This window comes from Uloborus diversus, chromosome 2, assembly GCF_026930045.1.
Source record: "Uloborus diversus isolate 005 chromosome 2, Udiv.v.3.1, whole genome shotgun sequence".
Lineage (NCBI taxonomy): Eukaryota > Metazoa > Arthropoda > Arachnida > Araneae > Uloboridae > Uloborus > Uloborus diversus.
In genome coordinates, this window is record NC_072732.1 from 181,659,517 (window position 1) to 181,686,959 (window position 27,443).

The 27,443-nt window shown below is 32.0% G+C and overlaps 1 protein-coding gene across 1 annotated transcript in view; it reads right to left on the bottom strand.

The window, feature by feature from the left end:
- Window positions 1-776: 776 nt before the first annotated feature.
- The window catches only part of LOC129216693 (serine/threonine-protein phosphatase 4 regulatory subunit 4-like), a 40,735-nt gene continuing 14,068 nt past the window's right edge, over window positions 777-27,443 (bottom strand). Inside the window, exons 9-23 of the mRNA XM_054850909.1 lie at window positions 25,793-25,870; window positions 25,270-25,389; window positions 24,009-24,086; window positions 23,437-23,497; window positions 16,335-16,525; window positions 15,225-15,330; window positions 14,941-15,066; window positions 13,062-13,228; window positions 11,431-11,472; window positions 9,656-9,742; window positions 8,401-8,491; window positions 7,130-7,256; window positions 6,431-6,657; window positions 5,437-5,503; window positions 777-3,644 (exon numbers count right to left, since the gene is read on the bottom strand). Of these exons, the coding sequence (XP_054706884.1) occupies window positions 3,611-3,644; window positions 5,437-5,503; window positions 6,431-6,657; window positions 7,130-7,256; window positions 8,401-8,491; window positions 9,656-9,742; window positions 11,431-11,472; window positions 13,062-13,228; window positions 14,941-15,066; window positions 15,225-15,330; window positions 16,335-16,525; window positions 23,437-23,497; window positions 24,009-24,086; window positions 25,270-25,389; window positions 25,793-25,870 (1,602 nt within the window). The 3' untranslated portion in view covers window positions 777-3,610. The remainder of the gene's footprint in view (window positions 3,645-5,436; window positions 5,504-6,430; window positions 6,658-7,129; window positions 7,257-8,400; window positions 8,492-9,655; window positions 9,743-11,430; window positions 11,473-13,061; window positions 13,229-14,940; window positions 15,067-15,224; window positions 15,331-16,334; window positions 16,526-23,436; window positions 23,498-24,008; window positions 24,087-25,269; window positions 25,390-25,792; window positions 25,871-27,443) is intronic.

Sequence of the window (27,443 nt, forward strand, 5' to 3'; positions counted from 1 at the left end):
ATCAAAGACTAGAAGTTTGCCAGAAATCACAGAAAAATTTATCTTTTTTTATCGTAATTGAAGCGAGTGGCAGGATGGTTTTTGCGTTAAAACCCCTCCCAGAACCCTTGGTTTTAACACATATTGCCAATCTTAATACAGTAGTTCAACTACAAATATAAAAATGAATGCTTATTTTTGTGTGTGTGTTTGTTCTTTATACAAATCCAGTTTACGTTAAGATTTTTGTGAAATTTGGCACAGAGGTCCTTTGATGCTCAGTTCACATAGGTTTTTTTTAAACCTATGTGGATGGTTAGGTGACCCCCCCCCCCTAAGGGGATCAGAATGGAATAATCAGAATTCCCATGAAATGGAAGGTTTTCTTATTAACTAAAATGACTGAATTTTTGGAACTTAAAAAAAAAAAAAACCTTAAAGGGGTCTAAATTTAATTTTGAGTCGTTAAATTGCTTTTTTCAACACCTTGAATGGAAATTTTACACTTGTTTCTCCTTTTATTTAAGCCTGATAGTTGAATATGCACCACCTAATGCAACTTTTATTTCCAAGGCAGACAGTGCAACACCGGGCAATGTGTAGTACACATATAAGGGTGGTATTGGTCAAAATCCCTACCCAGAATATAAAATTTCTGGCTGGTTGAGCTACTTATTGAGGTTGAGATGCAGGGCTGATGGGAGACCATCCCAGCCTAACCAGAAACTAGACTCAACTTGGAATTGGTATAGTATAAATTTAGCAAGTTTTAAGGGGGGGGGGGACCAAACTGATAAGGGGCCCACCTTGGTTCTTTGCCACCCTACTCAGAAGTATCATGGGAGCAAAGGGAAGATGGTAATGCTCGGAGGATTTCAAACTGCATTTAGAATCCATCAAAGAAACTCACTTTCCTTCTTACTCCATGGTACAGATAATAAATAGTAATAATAATAAAATCTGATCAGTCTAAAAATATATACTCAACAAAAATTTGCACCAGGCAAAAGATCACACTTCACTCCTAAAAATAAGTACAAACAGTAACAACAACATGCTAACAGAAAAAGTAAGTACATTAAATGAAGCAAAAAATATGCCAACATAAGCAACGGTCCTTTCACAATTTGGAAAAACCAACCTTCTCACAAAATTTTTAAAGTTTCAAAGCATTCATCTCTTACTTCTCCAATGAGTTTTCTTTGGATTTTTTTTACTTTTTTAATTGAATAACCAATTAATTTTATAAGAATATGTGATTTACTTTGTGAAAATACTACTAGCCTTTTACTTGTGTAAAGGATCTGAAATGGGTTCTGATAATTTGAACCTTTAAAATTTGTGACACTTAAACTGAATTTGGGTATGAAAAAGTTGCTCTCTCCTTTCTCCAGTGTTGCCAGATGGTCAAATCCAGATTTCCCCAATTCCCTCCCAACTTTTCCCCAAAAAGCAATGTTTTCTATCAAAATTCTCCAAATACAATTTTTTCCTCCAAATAGCCATATTTTTTTATAAAATTCCCCAACTTTTTTTTCTTCCCATTTTTGCTTTTTTTTTGTCTTTATATTTTTTATCTTTACTAATAATAAAGCTGAAAGTCTCTCTCTCTCTCTGCCAGGATCTCTGTGACGTGCATAGCACCTAGACAGTTCGACTGATTTTCATGAAATTTGGCAAAGAATCAGTTTGTAGCATGGGGATGTGCACCTTTAAGCGATTTTTCAAAAATTCGATTTTGTTCTTTTTCTATTCCAATTTTAAGAACATTTTCCCGAGCAAAATTATCATAAGATGGACAACTAACTACCAAATTATCATAACGTGGAACCGTAACGTGGGCAAGCCAATTGGCGAGAAATTCATCATGCATTATTTGTAAATAAACAGGGTTTCCAAAATACCTTTTAATTTTCTACTACGGGCAAAGCCGTGCAGGTGCCACTAATCATAAATACAAGCGCCTGACCGAGAGATAGGAAATAGCCAAATATTTTTTTTCTACTCGCATTTACTACTCTGCTTCTGTATGTGCATTTAAACTATGATTTTTGTATATAATCCAAGAACATTCTTCATACACTTATTTTTGCCTGTTTCACGTATCAACTAGTAACTCACGCAAAACTATTAATGCAAATTCCATAGCATAATATTCCACCTAATACGAAATGCGAATTCCATAAAGTTGAGCAAAGCTAAACCAACGCTGTTTGAATGTAACTACCAGATGTCAAGATGCAAATTTAATCACAATTTCTTTTCCCCAGGTTTTTCCTAAGAAAAAAAAATTTCCCCAAAGAATTCCCCTCAAAACCCATTTCCCCAAAATTTCCCCAGAGAGCACCAGATTTCCCCAAAATGGGGAAATTTCCCCCAATCTGGCAACACTGCCTTTCTCTGTCAGAAAATGTACAGATAGCACTAAGTACTCAACTCTAACTTACCCTCTCTCAGCATGTTTTTCTTTTTAAAAATTGTGCAAAAGTTCTTTTGTGAAAGAGAAGATTTTCCAAGATCTTGCCATTTAAAAAAGATTCTGCTCTAAAAATTGCACCGAAGTTGGAAAGATGCATTTTCAAAATAAATAAATAAAACTAAAATTCTTTTGTAGCTTTATTTATATTCTTTAACCATCCACAATTCAGCGATTTCGTCGATTCTATTCTTCCTCACGGTTGAATAATAATTCAACTTATAAGAGAATGTGATCGAAAACATTAGACTTTCGGCATCTGATGTTTTTGTTTGCCTCATGACCAGTCTAGATTTTTTTCTTTTGAATAATGCAAAGGCATTTTTTTAATGCATGTTCTCTGTAAACATGCAAGCTTTTCATTACTGAACTTTATTGCACATAATAGTGTCTAGGATATTGTTTTGTCAAAATACAATGTATTTTTTTCATAAGAGAAAATACAATACAAAATACTTTTTCAAATTAAATAAACAAAATAAAAGCTAATGACTTTAAAAAAGTACTCCCTGTTATATTCCACAAGACCAATGACCTACTTTCATATATGAGGACTTCAATACAGCTACGGATTTGGTCATAGTTTTCATAAATGAATTAATAGTATTAATAGTCTCTATATGCAATCACATTCAATGCTAAGCAGTCTAAGGCACTCTTACTTTATATTTACTAGATCACAGTTCTTAAACCCTTACTACATTTAACTAAACGGTGCGTGTGATTGTTATCAAAACCATAAACTCACATTTGTGCAGCTAACACAATTGCGCTGAAGGCCTGTTTTCACATTATTGGGTAAATAAAGTATTTATCCTTCCTCCTCAACCCCCAACCCTTTTTGCCTTTTCCAACTTTTACTACTTGCCCTAAAACTCAAATTAATCATCCTTGTCTTTTACATACAATAACATAATGCTATCTCAGTTTATTTTTCAATAATGTTGGCTTATTTTTGTGCATCATCAACATATGAGTCAATATTTTTGGTACATTGATGGAGTACAATTTCTTGCACTAAAGTCAATGAATAAATGCAAAGTATGTTGATATAAATAATGTTGAAAAAAATATATATATGCCAGAGTCAATATAATTTTGGCACATATGGTGAGAGATGTATGCGAAATGAATAAAGGCAAAGATGACAGAAGGCTAGGAATCTGTTTTCTCTTTTGTAGACTTTCTCCTAGAAAGGGAATGAATGTAACTGATTGGGCATTTTGCATACATAAAAAAGAACAATGTGCACATTACGTAATGGCCTTTTTTAAACAATGATCATGCTGAATTAAAAAAAAAACACTAATACTTGGAAGTTGTTTAGAAATTTAGATAAAGTTGGATTAATTCTGTGATACAGTGAAACCTGTCTATAACAATATTGTTGGGACGTAAAAAAATATTGTTATAGACAGGTTTATTGTTATGCATAGGTTTCACTACATTATTATTAAATTTATAAAATTCATTTATTTATTAATATTTGTTGAAAAATGTGAAGCTTCATAAAATGGAAGCAGTAATAGTATTAAGTATGAAAAATTCAATATTTTTTCCTTTAAATTGGTCTCGGTGCAAAAAATGACAAATGATTTAACATAGAATAAGACATATAGTAATCTCCCAAACATGTGGTACCTCTTTTACACATGTCCAACTGTAAGTTGATTTAAAAGTCCGGCTCAAAAGTATACAAAACTTGTTAATTACCTTTCATTTATGCACCCGTTTCAGAGGTATCTCACTCAGTTATGCGTCAGTAAACTTTTAACCTCATACTTTTTTTTTCCTTTTATTTGTCTCAAAACTTTTGTTTTTTGAATTTTTATTAAATGAAAAATGCTGATGCACCTGATGCAACACATAAACATTTGGACAAGATCATAAAGGTTGTTTTGAATCAAAATAAAAAAAAACATTGAAATACATGAAAAAATTGTATAGTACGTAAGTTATGTTACAAGATTTATTTCTACCATTATTTTTTTATGCATAATTTTTCACTATCTAATTTACCACCCAGCAGCTAAGCAGTACCAAGGTTACATGTTAAATGGACGAGATATGAAGTCAAGAACAGCAAAGTAGCTTATCTATTAACCTCTTTGTCGTTCACAACGTGTCTAAAGCGTCTTTTATAAATTCCCCGTGGACCGTCGAGGACAGCAAAAGGGTTAAAACAAAGCAATAATTCTTTCTACACTTTTCTGCTATTTATTTATTCTTAAACTTTGTTTGATCTAAAACTATGTTGAGTTTAATTTATAGATGTCTTTCATGTATGCCTCTTTACTTAGTAACTTGAGCCAATGTATTATTGAGCACACTGACTGAGATGATTGTATAGACATCAATCCTGCATGAAGATTGGTATTATACAGAGTGTGTCATAATTTCTTGCAGAGTTTGAAAGCATCTAAACATGACATCTTTATCTAGAAAATGAAGATTTTCATTGTGCAATCTGTTGATTAGGATGTGGTAATAAAGATATGGTTAAATATATATACAGATATAATGAGGACATTATGGTCACCCATACAGTTATCATAAAGATTATATTTATGGCATATACTGCAAAGGTATTCGAATTTCTTATCAATTTTCAACAATGTTAATTAATAATCTGGGAATTTTGTATTTAGATAAAATTTTGGCTATTTAAGTTTATCTACATAAGTGCTTTTCCCGAAAAAACACGATTTTACACGCCCCCCCCCTCCCGTTTCTAAAATTTGCTAGATTTAGGAATTGAAAAAAAAAAAAAAAAAGAACAAATGAGAGCAACTGCAGACAATTTGTATCCTCGCCAACAAAAATTAGTCTCTCTAATAAGTATTAAAAACAAGTTAGACTTATTCTCGTCATTTATGGTAACATAAAGAATCAAAGGAATATTAGTTTCAAATACGGTCAAGTGAGGATAATAAGCAATTCATGATGGCTCAGAAAAAACTTACTTAACTTGGAAAACTTACTTAAAGTGGGTAGGAATCTTGCTTTCCATGTGTACAAAAGAGGCAGCAACAGATTTCCTCACAATTTCTGGGAAAAATTAAGCAGAAAATCATTATTATTATTCTTTTTTTTCAAAATGGAACGCATTGAATAAATACAATGCATATTAGTATACATTTGTTGGTTATGTTACACAATGTTAGTATACATTTCTGCTATTACATTAGTAGCAAAAAAAGATCAATAAAGGGGAAAAAAAAGAGCCCATGAACCTCTTATAGATGGATACGCATGCACAGGGGTGTTCCTATAGGGTATACTCCATATATGCCATATACTCTCAAACATTGTTTAGACATACAATGAAGCACCAGTTATACGTTTTGCTTTTATACGTTTTTAAATTGGTCCCTACAGAGTCTAATACACATTAATCTATAGCTATTATTATATTTTTTCATTTGGACGCTTTTTTCATACAGTCCCTTCGAAAACAAATAAACGGTGCTTCACTTTTATGTATATGATCGCATACACATATTGTGCATAATAGATTTCTGGGAATATACCCCAGAAAAATTGAAGGAAACATCACTGCTCATGCAATTTTAACTTTATAAAATTTCGTCCACAAAGCTAAAAAGGATTTTTCCAGCAAAATTAAAACTTTTCGTGAGAATTTAAAAGAAAAGTAATTTTAAGAATTAATACTTTTGATCAAAATTTATTTCGTTTTTGCCATTAAAAACAAATAAATTTATATATTTACAAACACATCAGAAAAATGCAACTCAGAGAAGGATATTTTTTTCAATTATTTCAGTTAGCATCAATATAAAACGGAGTGATTATTACCATTTTTGCAGATTCAGTTATTACAGTTGTAATTACAACAGGATTTAAAATCATTATATATATACATAAATAAATATATCTATATACATATATTTAAAAAATGAAGATAAAATATACAAAAACTGATCACATTTCCTGCTTTCTAAATATTTTCTATACCTGGTGAAGGAAGAGGAGTCACACAGAGCTTCCTCCTGATTGTGTTGGAGGGCTTCCTGTCTACAGAGGATGAGTCCTCTCTTCTGGATTCCCTAGAGCTTTTTGTGCTTTCGCAGGTAGGAAGCATCATTGTTGCAGATCTAAGATGGCCCGAAAGTCCCTCATGGAATACAGTAGAACGTTTCTGACGAGGCCAGGTGTGCGTGGAAGATGATGTACTCTCTCGGCTGGAAGAAGCATTGAGGACTTGAAATCATCACAAAAGATAGACTAACAACTTTATAAGGAAAGGTACACATTCATAAGGAAAGGTGCACAAAAGTGTGAAAGAGGGGAAAAACAACACATACACAACTGGCAATTCATTAGGGTTTTTCTAAACTGCAAGCTAATAAATTTTTTAAACACTGAAAGCAGATATAAAATTAACGGTCATTTAAAGCTCAGTGTTAAGATAAACTAGAGACACTGCAAATGAAAATCATTAAAGTTCCCTTTTTTGTTTAATTTTCATCAGACTCTTAAATTTTAATCTTCTAAATCTTTCCACTTATTTCTATTTTGCAACAATACGTTTTTATAAAATGGAAGCAATAAGTTTCAAAAACAATAATTAAAATGTAAATTACAAGAAATAATTTACAAGTCAAAAGGCTTGGGGGAGGAAGGTTTGTTAGCTAAGCTGAAAAGTAAATTTACCTAGAAACTGGAATACCCCCCTTCGGAGGTTGAATTTTAGAGGCAGAGGAGCTCCGAACTGAGACATCATCCTTTGAAAATTCACGGTCCATTTCAAGTGAGGATGTTCTCCTTTCTTTTTTGACACCTAAGTCACAAGAATAATATGAGAAATAAAACATGCTGAATAATAAAATTAAAAACAACCACAGATAAAAGGTGGGAAAAAATATAAGCAGGAGAAAAATTACATAATTATTCAACAATAGTACCAATACAAACCAGGAAGTCACTGTTAGAATTCAAAGCTATATTGGGAACTGCAAACTCCTGAGGTATGTTTTTATAAACAATTTGGAATTATTAGTACACTTGAAAACTAGTATAACGCTGACCTACATAACACAATTCCCAATAAAACTTGCAACTTTTAAAAGTAAACAATAAATTTTTCTGTCTAAAAAAGTTATCTATGCTGACTAGCAAGCATAACAATTCTTTGGCAAATTCAATTTTGAAACTGTTTTTTTATCTTTCCCTCGTAATTCAAAGCTTTTAAATGACAATTAGTATTCACAGTTCAAAAGTACCATATTGTTTTTGAAAATGCAGCTGGCTTTGCAAACCATGAAGTCAGAGATAGTGAATTTTGTTAAGATTAAGAACATTTTTTGACTGATAATATATTAAATTACATAGTTAGAGCTTTAATATAATTTGCAGTCAAAACTCATACACACAGTCTGATGTTTATTGATATATTCAAAATATATTATAATAATATTAGAACAACTAGTCTTTTGTTCCCATAAATAAGCCTGGTGAATTTGACTTAAATCCTAAAATGAAGAACCACGTTCCTGGAATTTGCTTTGGATCTGTTTCAGAGATAGTTGTGGCAGTATTAGGCCATTTTATTTGAACTATCTACAGAACAGACGCTGGTACAGCTTACGACTTCCACATCTTAGGAAATGGATTTTACATGATGCTGAAAGTTTAAAACTGAGTGGCATGTATCACTTTTGCATTAGACGTAAATAGTAGCTGCTATCATTAAAAATCTAACCCTCATATTTAAAAGTATAAACACAATATTGTTCAGTATTATCTTGACGGTTCGCATTATTTTCACAGTGCTGAAATTGAGCACTAAAATGAAAAGAGAAAATCAAGCAAGCTTGACTTTTATACAATTTTGAGAGAAATTTAGTCCTTTCAGTTTTTAAGGGGAAGGTTTGTTGAAAGTTCTTAACTGCATCATACACACACACACAAAAGAGAAACATTACTTTTTAATATAGGTATTTTTCCTCCTTTGCCACTGGTGCCTGTAGAGGGCTTTGATACACCATTAGTCTTCTGGAGTTTGGAACTGAATTCCTAAAATGATACAAAAGAAATCACTATACCAATGAAACTTGAAGTAAATGCCATAATACTTTACAAAATCTTACTCGAATGTTAATATCATTGCAAAAACATACATTATACAAAATGCAGGAAAATAGATAAGTGTATGAGTTGTTGGAACTATTTAAGAAAAATCTAAGTAAATAGTTTGGATTTATATTTTGCTCCAGTATTTTTTTTTTTTTTTTGAAGTATATTAATATAGCACAAAAAATTATCACACTATTTCTTTATACCTCAATAATAATCAACATTTCTTAATAACTCTTAAGAATGGGTGCAAGTACTCATGAATGCGCCCACATGTAGAAGTGTATAATTTTTTACTTTCCTATATCTATAAAAGTATGATAAACATAAAAAATAGCACTTTCAAGTGTCAAGAAATTTGATGTTTTTGTCGGCACCAGAGATGCGAAATTGTAATGACAAAACTTAAATGTGACAGTTAAAAATAACAAAAATACAATATATTAATGCCTTAAGTAATCAGAAAAACATTTAAAATAATCATGCCTTTAATTTGTTACAAACTTATATAAAAAAAAGCTTTTTTGACAACTTGAATTCAAATTATGTTTTTTGCAATCACGAGTGTGTGTGTATATAAGCATGTGTATGTAGGCATGGTTGTGTGTGTGTCTGTATGTAGGTGCGTCAGTGTAGGATATGGATGCATTCGCCCAGGAGGGGCGGATTATGGTGGACAGTGCTGCTGATAGATAACCAGCACTACAGGAGCAGCACCTGCAGGGGATGGTCGACGGTGGTGGAAAACAATTTCACCGTTTTTTCTATGGGAATATTGCTAAATATTGCCAAACTGACACCAGATTTCGCATCTCATTTTCATCAACGGCAACAAAAAGCTAGCCACTGTAAAACTTTAGTGCCAATTTATCACATGACTTCAGTCTGCATTGAAATTAATATTGATTTGTCATAAAAAAGCATGTAAAGAGCCCTTTTAGAACATCGGATTGCAACTAAAAAAGGAGGTAAATGTCCATTATGAAGATTTTGTTCATAAAGGGTTTGTATACAATGTGGACAATATTATTGTCGATGGTTTAGGAGGGTGGGGTCATGACCCTCATGATCCTTTCCTGCCTTCACGCAAAGCATGTAACTGACCTTCTCTAATTGTCGCCGTTCTTCATCTTCTTTGAGGCGGTCTTTCCTGTCAAGTGCTATTTCAAAACACGAGGATCTCTTGGAGATCTGCAATAAAGGGACACATAAAAATGCAGACAAACATGATAGATTAAAATCTTCTCGCTACAAATTGGAAAATTTCAAAATGTTTATGGATACTAATTAATAAACTAGAAACATCACTCTTTTCACTAATTTCAACCAAATTCAGGAAGACAATTTTTCCTGAGATAAGATAGCCACATTGGCACAGATTTTGCTTTACAATAGATTATGGCAAAGGTTGGTACATTACTCAACACCTGCAGAAATATTATCTTTCGGGTATATTATAGGTTATTATTATAGGTTTAACCTATATTATAGGTTAACAGAGAGAGCACTGAAATCCATAAAAATCAGCCTAAACAACCAGTTAACAATACAATATTTTTACCTTATTGTGCACGTTTTCGGACAAAATAAAAATGCCTAAGATATTGAACTCATATTCACATTGCAATAATTTCAGTAGACTGCGATAAGAGATGCAGTTAAATTTATTGGAAGTGGCGCTGATTTGGATTGACATGAAAGAAATGAAAAAGCATATTAAATAGCGATAGAACTGGATTTTAAGTAGTTTTATTGCATTTTGCATCTGAAAATACATTACTATTTGTCTATTTGTACCTTGTGTAAAAATAATTGTTAATTCTGCTATTTTTTCCCCACACATTTAAAATTTCCAGAAGTTTAAAGTAAAGGAAAGATGCGGAAGAAGCAAATCAAGTTAAGTTTGGAATTTTACATTTGTATTCTAGATATTCGAGTTGAAAAGATCACAGTTCTCAGATTTCTGCAGTAAAATAAATTTGCTCGAGTTTGCTTTTAAATAAACCCATCACTCTAATAGCTAATGACTGATAGCATAAGTTTAATTAGTATTCAATATGAATCAGAAAAAGAAACCCTCGTTCTTTGGGATTGAGAGAAAAGCAAGAAGAAAAGTATTAAATATATATAAATAAAACAAAGAATATATTTATATGTGTGTGTCTATGTTCCCTAAACAAATCCAGTTTACGTCAGATCTTGACCAAATTTGGCAGGGAGGTCCTTGGAAGCGTAGAGAGGAAGAACATAGGGGGATTTTCAAACGCTAAAAACAAACCAAACTGTTCAAATTTTAATTTTAAAGCCCAAAAATGGCCTAAAATGGCTCTTTGTACCCAAAATACTTATCCGATCAGTTCGATTTTGGTGCCATTTGAAAATTCCCGAAAAAACCCAAAGAGTTCTTTCATCTCCTTCAAGTTTAAAAAAAAAAAAAAGGCTGTGAAATCACAGGAAAAAATTAAAAACAGTGCTAAGCCTAATGGAATCGAAAGACGGTTGCCCCCCCTTTTTTTTCTCTTTTATTTTTATTTTGAGGTAAAAATTTCCCTTTTTGATTATTATTCGGCAATTTATCTTATTTCTTTTTTTATAGGATTTTAGTTGTATTTATGAAAGGTTGCGTTTAGTTTTTTCGGGAACTTTTGATTTGCCGATTTCTTTTTTTGAGAATGATGATTTTGACAGGAAATTTTGTAGTAATTTTTTTTTCTCTAATTAAAGCTTGATTATTGAACATGCGTCATTTGACAAAACTTTTATTTTCGAGGTAGACCGTGCAAAGTTGGGCAACGCAGCTAGTAAATAAATAAAATAAAGAATGATAATAATTAAAAAAAATTTTCTTTGCAGTAAATAATAATAATAAAAATCCTTACCACATCAGTTGCCACTTCTATTTTATCCAATTTTTCAATAGCCTAGAAAGAAAAAGTTTTAAAATAAAAGCAAAATAAATGCATTCAATATAAGTTTATGTTTTTTATAGTACATTGGTAAAGTTATTGGAACAAATATTTTTGACTAATTTAGGTAATTTTTGATGCTTTGAACAAGGAAAGCTACTGTTAGTTAGACAACAGACTGGCATTTTAATAGACAAGTTCTATGCATTTTTCTGTTAAAAAAATTTGGATTGTATGTAATTTTAAATATTTAACACTTTGCTTTTTTAGTTAGACTATAACTTTTTGAAAATTACATTTTAATTTGTAAAAAATCAATTATTCCACCCCCCTCCTAAAAGAAACCTGATTTTTTTCTACACCACCTCAAAATTGCCAGAAATTTTGCATCTCTAAGCACAAGTATTTTTTATCTGATTCAGAAAGATGAAACCTCATAAAAAATAAGTAATTGTTTTCACTATTTTCACAAAAATATAATACACACAAAAATATCTGATAAAATGTATGATCATTAGTCATAGAGAATGGTCAAGTTGATTGCATGCTTCCATTGCTGCTAATGAACAACAATAACTACTGAAGCTCTTTTCTTTACCTCTTAAGATCTAAATCTTACATTTGTGTATTTATTTATTTATTTTGGATTTTTTTAGGAAGCTGAAGCTTTAAATAAATAAACAAATAATAATAGGGGGAAAAAAACAATATATGGCAGAATCTGGAATTAATTACAAAACAATTGCCTTCTCTTATTTCTGAAAATAGCGTCAAGTTGAAAGAGCAATAAAGTAAACAGTTTTCATTATCTTAAAACTTAATTTGACAAGTTTTACAATGAAATTTTTAGTATTTTCGGCTGTTAACTCGGATTTCTCAGATTGAAAACAAATGTCTTGAAACTTAAGAATTTTTTAGACTATGAATCCTGGTAAACAACCACCAATATTTAACCCTTCATCTATATGACCTCAGTTCACGCAATGCAGACATTGAACACTTGAAGATGCTTAAGCTCACTTCATGCACAAAAAATGTTGGTCTATTAAAATAGAATAGAACTACCATCAAATTATCAAGTTATTTTAAGCATTGTACATATTTTCGGTTATGACTAAGTTTTTTGACTACTCTTTAGTTAAATATGATAGCTTATTAACCCTTTTGGCAAACTAACAAAGCCTAAGCTTTTGATTTAAAAATAAAGTTTAAAATTAAGCATGAAAACAAGTTGCATTTTTGATACTTTCTTTTTCTTTTTTTGAAGCATTTTGCACAGTTAAGTAAAAGAAAGACTGACTATACTACCTTAATTTTTTAACAATTCTTAAGTTAAATACGATAGCTTTTTTTTCATTCTTTATGAAAACTAACAAAGCCTAATCTTCCATACTAAGATGAAATGTCAGGAATCAGATGTTTTATTTTCAGTAAATACGAAATAAGCAAGCTTGTACGAAAAAGTTAATGTAAAATTGATGACAAAAATGCAAAAAAACTAAAATTGAACAATTTGCAGTTATTGCCTTTTACCAGCCCATGGCAGTATATCATGTCCTTGTAAAATGACTGTAGAGAATTGTCTAAGAATGTCAGCATCTCACCTCACGAACTGCAAAGATAACATCCAGATCTTTTTCCCCAGTCATAAGTTTCTTGATACAAGATTCCAATTGTTGCAGCAGGCTGCCGTCTTTTGGTAGTTGCAGCAACCCTTTGAGGGAGGGCAAAACGGAGCAGAGTCGCAGGCGGATATTTGGAACAGGGTCGGCTAGAAAATTATGAAATACAGTCAGTACGTTACACCAGAGTTAACTTTGAAGATCTTAAACTTGCGTGATGTTTAACAGGGTCTTACCATTGCTGTAGTTGAGGGTGGAAGAATGCAGGAGAATGTTATTTCCCCAATTATTTGTTTTATTATTGTAAAAATAATGCATATTCATTGTAAATTGGTTTCAAACTATTTTTAAAAAAATAACTGTGTGCTTTTTTGAGTTAAAGGTGGCATAAATAATCTAGACAACTAAATTGGCTACACAAAAGTTTGTCAACTATAACATCTATCCTATAAAAAGGTGTGTTGTCTCCTCAAATATTTTTTTCCAACTACAACACAAGTTCTATTTCCAGCTTTACACACCAAAGTAAGAAATACGTACAATAAATGAAAATCCAGACTCTTCTCCCACCTTTTCAATTCCTAAAAAAATTCCCCGACTTTTTGATTTCACCAAGTTTTTTAGGTTATTTCCGAGAGCAACCCTCTTTAAGATGTAAACAACGAAACATACTGCAAAGTGGAGCAAAAATTAAAAATTGCAATTCTACTATGGAAGGTAAAAAAAAAAAATTTGTTTTAAAGTCTATTTCCTATGTAATTTTGTATATTTATTTGCTTTTTATGCTATCATGTAAAAAGGTCACCAGAACTTCACTTTTAAAATTATTTTTTGCTGTACTATACTGTGTGAAAATAACAGCCTTCACTCTTATTTTTTAAGTAATAGAAAATATGACAACACAAATTCGATTACTTCTATGAAAAATAAAAAGGGTTAAGAGAGAAAGAGATTATAAATAAAGATATAAAGAACAGCCAAGAATTCAGGAGTCTTCTACCAAGTTTGAAAGATTTAACAAGTATAGTAAAAGATACATTTTAACCATCAAAATGCTCATTCAAGGTTTATTTCAAGTTTCAGACATTGTCTCATACAGTAATGTCATACTTGCTTTGGACAATACATTTTTTTTCCGTTGAGGAACATGAGCGATCACCTGAAGACCAACGGCGCCAACTTGCAAAAACTATTGAAGTGGCTGGACTTTACCGGGGGGGGGGGGGGTCTAGGGGGCATAGAATTTTTCCCGGTGATCCCTCAGAAAATTTTCCTTCACTTGTACCCAGAAAATGCCATTTCATTTATTTTCTGACGAGTATAATTTGCATAAACCAGCAATACGTGACATAGGGTTTTCAAGATATAAGAATCTAAAAACTGGTATGCGAATTTTATGGTTCAATTAGACCATGTTCCTTGTCTTAAGGGACATTTTTACAGTTCCATTTTGTGGGGAGCCATGCAAGCCGTGGGGGGGGGGGTCTGGTGAGGTCTGAAGTTTGGGAACTTCTGCTCTAAGCAGTCCTCTTAGATCCGGAAAGGGCATGTTTAGGCACACAAGAACATCTTTTAGTAAATTAAATAGGGTCTTTGGTTTGATATTTAAGAATTTCATAAATGCCTACAAATTCCTAAAAATTTAGCAATTCTCATTGACACGCAAGCAAAAAGTAACTCTTCCTCAAGTTAAGCACTGGCGACTTCCACTAAAAAAAGACACACCTACACACAAATTATTGGAGAAGGGGGGGACACTCCTCAAGCCCTATGAAGTCAGCACGAGTGAACCTGAGGAAATTCAAATTGATGTGGCACAACTAAGAGAAGGAATAAAAATTTGTGCAACAAGGACACTCACCAGAAAGATCGAGCAGTGGTAGGAAGAAATGGATCTTAAAGAAGATCTTGGAGAACAGTTCCATCACCAGTTCACAGACTCGGATGAACAACATCCTCTTGTGACAACTCTTTGCATAACAGAGCTCTAGAGAGGGAAGAAAATTACATGAATATTCTTTCTTGCTTATGTCCAAGTGATAAAAATAATAGTGTATAATTTTTATTATCCAAAACCTGTAAATGGCCATTTCTGGACTAGTCATGAAGTACAGATATATTTACAATAAAAAAGAACAAACGTACCTCCGATAAGTTCGTTGATGATACCTTTCCTCCTCTCCAGGCTGGGAGTGTGTCTCAGAATGACTAACAGGCTGTAAACAGCTGCCGTTCTGCAAGGCACAGGACGCTGCAAAGAAAAAGTCTTTTAAAAAGCCATTCCATGTTTCTTAGAAATTGTTAAACATGTTTTACACCTTAAACTATGCTTTGGACCAATGAGCTACTTATGTGAGCATTTCAAAGTGGGCATAAAAATTTTCATGATGATTAAGAAAGCAGTTGCATGTGGTATCAAAAAAGCAATTATTGACACATTAGGGAATGTTGAAAGTTGATGTTGCTTATGTGAATTCTTAACTGCACTATTGATCATGCACAGTAGTGTCAGATGACACACACTGAGTGATTCCCCAAAATATTATCCAGAAATCGTTTCAAGTGATTGTTAGATGAAGGTTGGTATTTTTAAATGTCCAATAACTATTAAGGTTATTTTTTTGTACATATTATGTGAATGAGAGGCAATGAGCTTGGTTGCAGAACTCATTTAAAATTAACCAGTGAATAATATGATTTATTTTCCTAATTAGAAGTTTCTGTTTTGATTTCCTACATTTGAGCTACCTTCAACCCCTTAACAATTGCATAGTTTGTAAGAAAACAATAACAAAAGTGACTATTTTTCATCCAACAAAATTGTAAAAAAAAGGGAAAATTTCAAACAGACAAATTATGCCCAATTACATTTTACATATAACTTATAGTGCTGTTACATGGTAAGTAAAATAATAAATAAAATATATACACATAAGAATAAATAGATATTTTTTGTTGAATTTTTTGAGCTTGTGTTGCGTCTAGTATCACAAGTAGGAGAAATAAATTGAGAATTATCATCTCATAATGTTAACCAGAGCACGAAGGAAGGATTTAAATGAAGTAATTTTATACATAAATACTACATTTTCAAATAATTCTTCACTCTCTTATCCCTGCTTACAACTTAATGTAACTTTTTTTTAATGGAAGATTTTTTTCATGCTCTGATGAGTTTACGTTTATGTGTTGTCCACGTTTATATTATGTTAGTCTGGAGCTTTTTCTGACACAAAACAGCAAAACGAAACTCACCGCAGTGTGCATCTTAAGCAAAAGCAGCGGTACAAATGTGGTGAAGACAACTTCCGAGGATAGAGAAGAGGGCAGGCAAGAGAGACGAGATAGGAAGTCTGCATGAAGGCGCCAGCTGGTCGTCACTGAGGTCCTCTCCTCACAGGCCAAAAGGGCTTTTACCAGCTCTTTCTCACGGAGATCCTTGAAATAAAAATTTATTGAAAGTATTCCCAAGCAATGATATGCTTGTAACAACAATTTCAGTCTACAATCATTCACAACTTATTTGACAATTTTAAATATAAGTAAAAATAAGAAAAATTCATGAGATTTTTGATAATGAGAACTTATCAAAATCCAAAAGGTTTTTTTTCCACATAACAGCTTCAGTAAGCACCATGCTTATTTTACTTCTCAATAATACAGTAGGCTCTCTGTTTTAACGACTTTTTTTATTTAAAGACTACTTTTCACGGTCCCAGATGGTTCACTATAGTGTTAAAAGCATTCTATAAAAGGACGCTTTCTACTTAAGGAAGATTTTTTGTGGTCTCTTGAAAGTCGTTAAACAGAGAGCCAACTGTATTTCCCTCTGAACACACCCTATTTTTGGGCATTAGCCCCAAGGCGCTTTTGAGAAAGCAATTAAAAAATTGCTGATGCAGCAGATAGGACTAGTGTGGCACATGAGGTTTTTTCTTCTATTTTCTTTTTTTTATATATTTTTATGAGGTTTTATCATGTTTTGAATAAAATTAACTATTTTAAATGAAGGAAAAGGACATGCAACAAACATGTTTCAAAAATGATCAGATATGTGTCCAATTTTAAATCTTGCTTTTGAAATGGTTTTATTTTTACAATCTTGAATTTTGAAATAAGTAAGTTTCTGCAATTTGTATATTATGCTGCTTGCTGATTTTAATCTGAACTGATATCAATAAAAATTTCTTAATTAACTTCTCATACCATTTACTTACATACATTTTTTTTAAGAAACTCATTTCCAAGTGATGAACTATGCAAAAATTGACAAATTCAGAATTTGGTGTTTCTTGCATTTTTTACATTGTCAAGGTTTTTATTGTAATTAAAGTGATTAATTAACAGGAGGGTAATAGAAAATTTGCCCAAATGTGGCAGTATTTATTCTTTTAGTATTTAATTAAAAGGGTGGTACTAAAATCGGTAAAATTCAGGAAGGTGATCACTCGATGTTTTTACTCTGCCATGTTGAGATTTTCGGTAGTGATCCGAAATTTATCCAAGTCCACGGTTGGCGGACTTAAGGCCCTAAACTACAAGTAATTATATTATCTTAAAAATATTTAAGACATTTAATCTGTTCAAAATACATTTCAATTTTTTTTTTAACTATTACAACCCAAATTCAAAATTATAGAATATCAGAACTGTTTGAACAAAACTTGTCCCTGAGTCAGGAAAAATGAATGCATTCAAATTAAAGAGTAAAACATGTTATTCATGAATGGGTAAACCAATTTCAACAATTTTGCAACATTATTTTAACAACTTATGGATCATTCACACATTGAAAAATTATATTGATTCTTTATATGATATCAAAAAATTAAAATAATCTATTCATTCAATGTAAATTTTAAAAAGTAGAGAAAATATTTTCATACCTGTTAACCGATAGTTAGTCACAGGTATGAAGCTTGGCGCCCAAATAATTTTAAGCACTTTTAAAACCCTTGTATTGCTCTAAATGGGTCGTCAAGGTGATAAATAGGAAAAAAAAAAAAAAAAAGTATTGTATCATTATTTAAATTTAGAAAAAATAACAATCCAACTCAACTCAAATGTACGTTTTACAATCTACGGTATGTAATATTTTAAAGGAATATAGAATGCTTGACCAACTAAAAAGTAACCAAAGTAAATGAGGTAGAAAAATTTTAAGAACTGGTAGAGATGAACCCAAATTTAAGTAAATTGTCCAAAATAATTGTTGAAAAATGCTTCTTAAGTCCATTAGGGTTGGAAAGAATCTATACAGGGCCGCGCCAAGCCTGATCGGCGCCGTCGTGCAAATGTCTTGTGAGCGCCTCTATGCTCTGGCGTTCAGAGAAAATATAGTTAACACCTGGAGGAAGGTTTTGTAAACAAATATAAAATGAAAAAAAAATACGTTTGTCATTAATTTATACAAAAAAAAAAATGTGTGAATATTAATTTTGGAATATGGTGTAACATAGCTGCCAACCTCAAGATAAAAAAAATAGGAGCACTGAAGGGAAAAAATAGGAGCAACGAGGGTTAAAATAGGAGCAAGAAATTGTGGCCTGTGCTAAGCCTTCCTTCTGTACCATAAGCTTCTATAAGTATTAAGCACCATTATAATGCTTTTCTGAATTTTCATGTTTGATTTTCAGCAAAACTACAACCAAGATTAAAATGAAGTTATTTTACCCCCCCAAAAAAAAGCATCGTTACGTAGCTACATATTGAAAAGTAAAAAAACATAAATGTTTGATTTAATAAAACTGCAACCTCTTTTTAAATATTTTTAATGCATATACGTGTATTAAAAATACATTGCATAAGAACATATTGAAGAATAAAACACACAATTTACTTATCATGCTTGGAAGTAAAGCTCTTATGTAACTTCATAGTAAAGGTCAATTCTCAGGAATTTTCGAAGTGGCTACTAGACCCCAAAATTTTAGTGGCCAATACTGTCGCTAAATTTTGAAATACAAACGGGGGGGGGGAGTTTTTACAACTTTCACAAGTAAATAAATGAATAAGACTTTGCACATTCTAAAAGAGTATTATTCAATACTTTTTTACACACGGAAAATTTAAGTTAAAATAGGCTTCTGATCTTTTCGCAAAAAAAAAAAATAAATAAATAAATAAATAAATAAATGAGAAGTCAACAGGAAACGGCAGTTCAAATAAAACAGTTTCAGTTTATAGCAAAACCTCCAAGACAATGAGGATCAAATACAGATAAATTTTCCCTTAAAAAAAAAAAAACATTTTTTTTTCCATTGTATGTTATTTTTAATCGTTTGTATTGAGATAAATATCCAATTCTGTTTTCGGAAATTTAGGCAATTAATCTCGTCTACTTACATCTTGCGGATGACCAAACATGGCGACTACGCAAAAAATTAAGGTAATAGATTTTTGAATTAGTTGCATGAAAGTAATTATAAATAATTAATAATCCTTAAAAACTATAATTTAGACGAAATATAATCAGTATTTAGTAGTTAGCATCTAAAACAATAAAGATAAAATAATATTCTGGAGAAAAAAATTTGCATATTTCAAGAAAATAATTAAGAATTTTCTGAAAAAAAGGCCCATTTTGAATTATTTTCAATAGTTTGCATTGCAATAAACATCTTATTCCGTTTTTAGAAACTAGGTCATTAAAAGAGACTGAAGTACTTAAATCTCACAAAATGACCAAATATGGCGACTAAGTCAAAAATTAGGATAGAAATGTTTGAACTTGTTGCACACAAATAACTTAAAATCCTCATGAAACTACAATTTAATTGAAAATATTTAGCACAACAGCTTCCAAAGCAGTGAGGATAAGATGAAATTTTAAATAGTATGATTTTTTTTCATTTCTCAAGAAAATTATTTAAAATATTGATTAAAAAAAATTGTAGCACATTTTACTTTACTTTAATGATTTTTCAGTTAAGAAAAACACCCAAATCTGCTTCGTCTTTGAAAACTTAGGCGCTTAGCATCGTCGACTTCCATTTTGTGAATGACCAAACATGGCGGCGATGTTTTACACGCGTGCAGCTGAAATGCTCGATCAAAAACTGATGTTCTCCGATCGGCGCTCCCCTCAGTGTTTATCCTGACACTAATGCTTCCAAAAATGAATTGTCAAAAGAAATTGTCTTCTCTTTTGTTGAGTTTGTACATAATTCCTGCCTTTAAGGATAAGGAAATTTCTTCTGAAATCAATAGGTGAAGAAAAGTCGAAAAATCGGAGTTTTTTGGAATAAATCGGATTTTTGGAGTACGCAATAAAAATCGGAGAAACTCCGGGAAAAACGGAGCACTTGGCAGCTATGGTGTAAGTATTTACTTCATACCTCGAAATTATTTCGAGTTCAGCCTCCTCTGATATGCTAATAATGCGTTTTGAAAAAGGAAAATATTTTTAATATCCAAGTTAATGCCACTTTGAATCATTGCAACTTTAAACGATCTTTGGTGGTGTTATGGGAAAAAAAGGTACAAGGGGCTCCGCCTAAATTTGTAGATGAAGTCTTAAAACGCGATTTTAGGTCATGTTTATTGACGTTACAACAAAGGATGGAACTCTGGGATTCCACCTGATTTTTTTTTTGAAAAATAAACAGAAATCAATTCCTCCTCTCCTGTCCAAATTCTTAAAATTGAGCTTCCGAAAACGCAATTTTAAGCAACTTTGAGTATTTTTACAGGAAATGGATTCCGAAGCTCCCTCCTGCAAAATGTTTCAAAATTCAAGTCCTAAAAACTTAAGCAATTTTCTATGATATTAGGGGAGAAGAGGCAGAGGCTATTCCTCTTAAGTTGTTCGTAAGTCATACTTAAAAAACCTATTTTTTGGTGATATTAAAGGACTGCGGTTCAGTTTCCTTTGTCCAAATATTTTCTGAAATGAAAATTTTAAAAACGCGATTGTAAGACCATATTTGGTAACATTAGGACTGGCATTCTTTCGAAACTGAAGCTCCAAAAGCGCAATATTAGGTGATTTTCGAACGCAGTTTCAAGTGATGTTGTTTAGTATTCAGGGGCTTTCCCTGGAAATTTTGCGAAATTGAGATCTGAAAACGAAATTTGAAACGCTGTGTAATGCTTTTGTCGGGGGAAGTGGGGAATATTTGGAAGAGTGGCATTTTAGGACTTTTCTGTTTTCAGACGAACTACAAAAAGAAAAGTAAAAAAGAAAAAAGAAAAGAAATAGGATGGAAGGAGACGAGTAACTAACTAGTTAGCTGTAACATTTGAAAACTTTTAATTCAAAGTTTTCATTAATAGAAAAAATTAAAATTTTACCTCAACATCATTATACTTTTCTTATTAAAATCAATTTATTTTCCAAAGACGCATTTTTTTCCCCACTCTCTCTCTCTTCAATAATAAAGAATATTTTTGAAAAACATTCAACTCAGCATTCTGGAGGGAAGGGGCACTCGCTGGAGCAACCAGAGGTGTGCCCTGTGAACCCCCCCGCTAGTTGCACCATGAAACAGGAGGGTACTGATTATGTTTCAAAATTGAAGGATAATATTGTAAAGGATATTCTACCTTAAAATCTAAAACTTGTCAGTAAAACAAAAAATTCTAAATAACAGAATCGTTAAAAAACGCATTGAATTTAATATCTGTAACAAACACATTGTCTAAAGCTCTTTCTTTAACTTAATACACAAATAGTTGAAGAAAAAGGAGGTGGGGGAATCGAGTAATTATGGTCAAGTTGTTACTCTTTTTGGAACTAAAAAATTAACTTTAATTATTGTCTACAATATATGTGTGTTATGCACTAGTAAATGATATGCAAATGTGCTTACCGCATTTTTTATGTATGATAACCTAAAAAAAATACGTTACAGTTAAATTACCACGAATAATAGTTAAAAATCACAAAAAGACATAATGCACAAATTATAATACAACATACTCACTGTAAGAACTAAAATGGGGAATAGCAAATTTCTTGCGCATCGTATGCTCAACCTTGTGAAGTTATAGACATACCGAAATAGCATTCAAGGCTCCAAACATGAAGAAAAAATGCAAAAGTATTCATTAAGTAGCATCATGTTACTTCACTGTAAAGGATGTTTAGACACAACACGGCAATATTTTTTTCCTTTTAGATACGCAGCTAGGAGGATTGCTCATATTAATGAGCAGTGTAACTTCACCACCACTATTAAATGAAATGAAAAGCTTAATTTTATTTTTTTGCTAGGAGATCCCCCCTCCCCATTTGGAGAATTTTTGATTGATAGAGCTTGGCGCCTTTTTAACTCTTGCACATAGGGACGACGCGGCCCTGAATCTATACTTATCGTGTCCACGCCAACTACACGTGGACGGTTGCATAAACTGCAGTTCCAATTAATTGCAGATCTACAAAGTAAGAACAAAGATAAACATGAAGCAGAAACGTGCACGACCCTCCTGGAGCAAAGAGAACTCATAGATTTGGCATTTAAAATATAAAGCGTATGAGAAATCTTACGTAAGACGTTCTCTCAAATTTGAGACACCCTTTATGGTGGTATGTGGGTGCATGAGGGCTGATGGAATTAGAAAATAGTATGTATCTTAAAATAAAACAATGTGTGACTTTTGCTGTTTATCAATAATACTGCATGATACTTCATCTGAGGCACAGCAGTGACATTCATGAGACATTTTATCTTTCAGCAAGATTCTACTCTGTGTCATATCTCTAAATCGACTCATACGTTTTAAACAGAAAGAGGAATACCAGTATTAAACTGGTCAAGCAACCGATGTCAATACGATCAAGAATTTGTGGTACCATTAAATCCAAAGAAAGCGGTTTAAGACCTAGTGCCACCAACAAAATTGAACTCGTTGCCTTATTGAAGAGGATATGGAAAAAGTATCAGTAGCCTTGAATGTAAACAGCTGATGAAATCTATGTCTAAAAGGAACAAAGCTGCTCTCTCTCTCTCCCTTTCTATTCTAGCAAAAAAAAAATGACGCATTCAAGTTTTGATATTGTTCCTTTTGAAAATAGTTTCCCCCCTTTTTTTAATGTTCTAATTTTTTGAATCAATGTAAACCCTCATCACTAGAAAACTTTGGATTATTTTGTCCTAGATTATTTTATATTCAGTGTATTTTAAATGCTATGTACACTTTAAGGTCTAAGAAAGGTGGTATGTTTATTTAAATACCTAATTTGCACTTATATTTGGTTAGAATAAACTTTTCCCCTTAAAGTGTAAAGTATTCTATTAATTTGAATTTGGGTTGTAATATTGCTTTTGAACTGTTTAACTTTGGGTGCTGTGAATACTACATAATAAGAGTACATAAGAGAGTAACACTCAACGTACATCACACAGCGGACGATTTTCGGAGTCGACACAGACAGCTTTTAGAATCTCCATGAGCCTTGGAACCAGTCCTTTCAACACCTGAAAACAGATGTCATTGTAGTCGATGTTTGAAAAGACAAGGCAGAGCATGTAGTTGAGTGGTTTTGACTCAAATAAATAAAGAAATAGGAATGCACAAGCAATTACATAACAATATCCGATAACAGTATGCTCACTTTACACTTGCCACAATAGCTACAAAATATAAATCAATAAATTATGGCAGTTAGGGTTACAATTTATTTTTGGGGCAAATTTTTTTTAACCATAGAGTAGTTAACAGCCAAGCAGAAGGGAGTCTATACATAAGGATGTGAAAAAAAAAGGAACCAAGGATAACATTTGAAGGTTATTGTTTGTTGATATGCTCAATATTCAGTTTTGAAATCTACAGCCATGGTGACAAATTACAATATGTCTTAAGCACTAGCAAAAGAACAGCAATACATATTTAGTCATTGTTGTGATCCATAAAAAACATAAGTTTCTTTAAAATTCAAATATATGCACATATAGGAAAGTGAATAAATATTAGCAAGTAGAATGTCACCTCAATGGAATCGTCTCGTAGCAAGAGGACCAGCTCTGAATGCAGGAGTGAGGAACTGGGACCAAGTAATCTGCAGATCTAAATAGTAGAGAAAAACTTATAAGGACACTACTTCACATTTCATATCAGATCTGAGTATTTCACTTCCAACTTAGAATTTAAAAAAAAAAAAAAAAACCTCATTCGGGAAGCATTGTTTTCCTATATTTCTCTCATGACTTTATATTGCTTATTGCTTAAAGACTTGATATTGCAGCTTCCTGAAGTACTCATTTCAATTTATGGCAACACAGCTTTTTTTTTATTTACAGAAAAAAGCAGAAATCATGAATTAGCTATCTCTTACAAGCAAAACCAAAATACTTAACCCATTAGCAACACCTGATATTTGATTTTGCATATTCTTCTCATTCAGCAACTACTTACCACAAACACAGTTCTTGCACACAATGTCAAAAGTGCAACAATCTGGGTAAATTTCTTGCCAGTTTTACATGTTCGCCATAAGTGTTGTCCACTAAATGACTGACATTCAGTGCAGTCTGCCAGATTCAGTCGAACTTGATTGTGGAAAGCAAAAAACTGCCTTGTTTGGGAGCTCCTGGATCCATGCACTCAAGGTCAAACAGTTTTTGGGTGTGACTTGTAAAATAATATTTATTTTTAACTAAATTATCTCATTAGTTGCATGGCAGGCATACCTTCTGCGCTGATGAATGGGAGGTGTAAATCTGCCTCTTAAATCTAAAGCCCTATCTGGACATACATAAATGATTTAAAAAAAGAAATAGTTTTTTCCTTATATTCTTTCTCTACACTAAAATTTGAAATATGATCAATAAATAGGCATTTTTAAGTGATAAAAAAAGAGCAAAAACTTGTGTAAAAATAAAGATTTTTCTTTTTTTAAAGCGTACATTTTAAAGTTTAAAACACTTATTTAAAATTATATGTTCAAGTTTAGTGACCCTTTAGCAAACATGTTAATGCTTAGATATACAATTCTAAAACAATGAAATAAGAAAACTTGCATATCTTTTGAATGTATTAATTTTAAATTAGTCAGTTTCAAATTTTTAGGACACCAGACATTCATTTCTTGCCTGGGCCCAATAAATGCTAGTGCACTAAATGCAGCTATTATAATACCAAATGGTTATTCAAAAGCATCCAAAGTAAAGCTTGTTACCATTTATCTTTTTATTACCTTTTGTATATCAAGATATTTAGCTCAATAAAGTCATCACAAACTTCCACTCACTTCATAAAAACTGCATGCCATGGTGCGCCTGACATTGGGAAAGGGATCTGCACACAGCTCTTTAAAACACGGGTACAGTTCCTTCTCAAAGCTCTCCGCTCCCACAAAGAGGACCATTGCCTAAGGAAGAGAATTTCAGTCAAGAGTAAAAATCATGAGAAAATAACTACTTGAGGGTAAAAAGCCCTATTTTATATTCATAATAAAAAAATACATATTATTATTCATAAATTTCATACACTGAGAACAATATCATTAGTCTTTTTTTGTTAATTTTGAGTCAGCCATCAGGTACAGAGACATGCCATTAAATTTTTCAATTTTGATTTACAGCCATAAGCAGGGGTGCCTACACCCCTAAAGAGCAACAACATCGCTCCCCCCCTCAAAAAAAAAAAAAAAAAAAAACCCTCCTAAAACCCCTTTAAAAATATCAATGGCACAGTCTGCACCATGATCCCTCTAGCTAGGCACCCCCGGCCATTAGAAACTTTTGGCTCATAAAAGTGACAGATGTACTCACCGGAAAATTGTAAGCACAAGCAGACCTGCACTCTCGATAACGATCTTTGTGGTCAACTTCAGGTAACAGATCAGGCATCTGAAGAAAAACAAAATGAGAAAATAAAGATCATGAAACATGAATGGAGATTTAAGAAGGATACACTAGGAACATTTTCCACACCTGGAAGCAATAAGAAACACTTTCTGTTGATGAAAACCATATTAATTACCTTACAGTTAGCCAAGAAATAACTATTTTCAAAACATGGTGATTTTCACGAAAGTACTCATGCAGGTTAAAAGCCAATTCGCCATAGTTTTATCTCATGTACATCAATTCACTACAAGCTTAAAAAGGAGTGAAAATATTTATGATCTATTTTTTTGTGATTTAAGCAGCATTACTAAGTAATTAAAATCACATATTTTAACTCACAATAATTATAATAAGTAGACTTGACAACTTTACAATTTAAAAATATTCAAGAGACCATACATAAACAAACTCTGTGCTATTAAATAGTAAATGAAAACAACTATAAATATGATTTGCAACAAATGTGTCTTATAATAAATCAACACGTAACAAGCGATTCACACCTCTCACTCAAGGTCACTTTGACATTTGTGAGCACTGGGAATATTTCTTGATGTAATTAAACTGCCTTGCTTGCTTTGTTTTTGCGTGGATACCTATGTATTTTTATACATTGCGCTATTTGTAACTTAATAGTGGATATTGGTATTTTTTACACAAATAAATGCAAGTTTGAAACAAATTTTTCGGTAACTTTTTGTAATTAAATGTGCATAATGTGATAACAAGTATCTGCTTCTCTATTAAGTGTATAACTATGGATAAGCAAATATATGTAAGTTGCAAACTGACATAGTAGATCTAGCTACTTTCTTTGATGTTTTGCACCTACTTGAAGAAAATAATGTAAAGAATTCACCATTGCATTTAGGATTTCACTATGACAGTAAAAGTCTATGGTTAAATTTGTCTACAAATGGTTGAAGAAAAAGATAATGGTATAAGAATTTAAGAAGATAAAGCTAAAACAGCATGACACAAAATAGAGAAATCCACACATGCCAATTACCCTACTATAAAAACTAACTAGCAAAATACATACATCTGCATAAGCATTTAAAAAACAGCATTAATTGAAAGTTTATGTCACATAGAGTGGGAAATTGACCATTCTCGTTTTTAAGTTGGAATTTTATAATCTATTATCATGTATTACTTCAAACACTTTTGGGAAGGGGGGGGGGGAAAAAAAAAAAAAAAAACTCCTCACTGACTTGGAGTAAATTTTAAGGAAAAATTACAATTGAAGTACAAAAAACATCATACCTTTCCCCAGTAAATGACTATGTTGTAATTTGTTTCTTAAAATCAGCTGAAACTACTACAAAACTTTTTGTTGGTAAAATAGGATAAAACATAAGGTGCACTTGCTATAGATTTTAGCTTTTAAAAAAAAGTATACAGTTGAACTATCCAATTCTGCCATTTTGCCTTTTGTTATGGACTTATTTTTGTGAATGTTTCATTTTAGTACTAAAAAAGATGTATGTTACAGAATGTCATCTGTTTTACCTTTCTAATGGTAGACAAAAGAATATTTTTTTGAAAAAAGTAAAAATTGCAAAGAATTTTA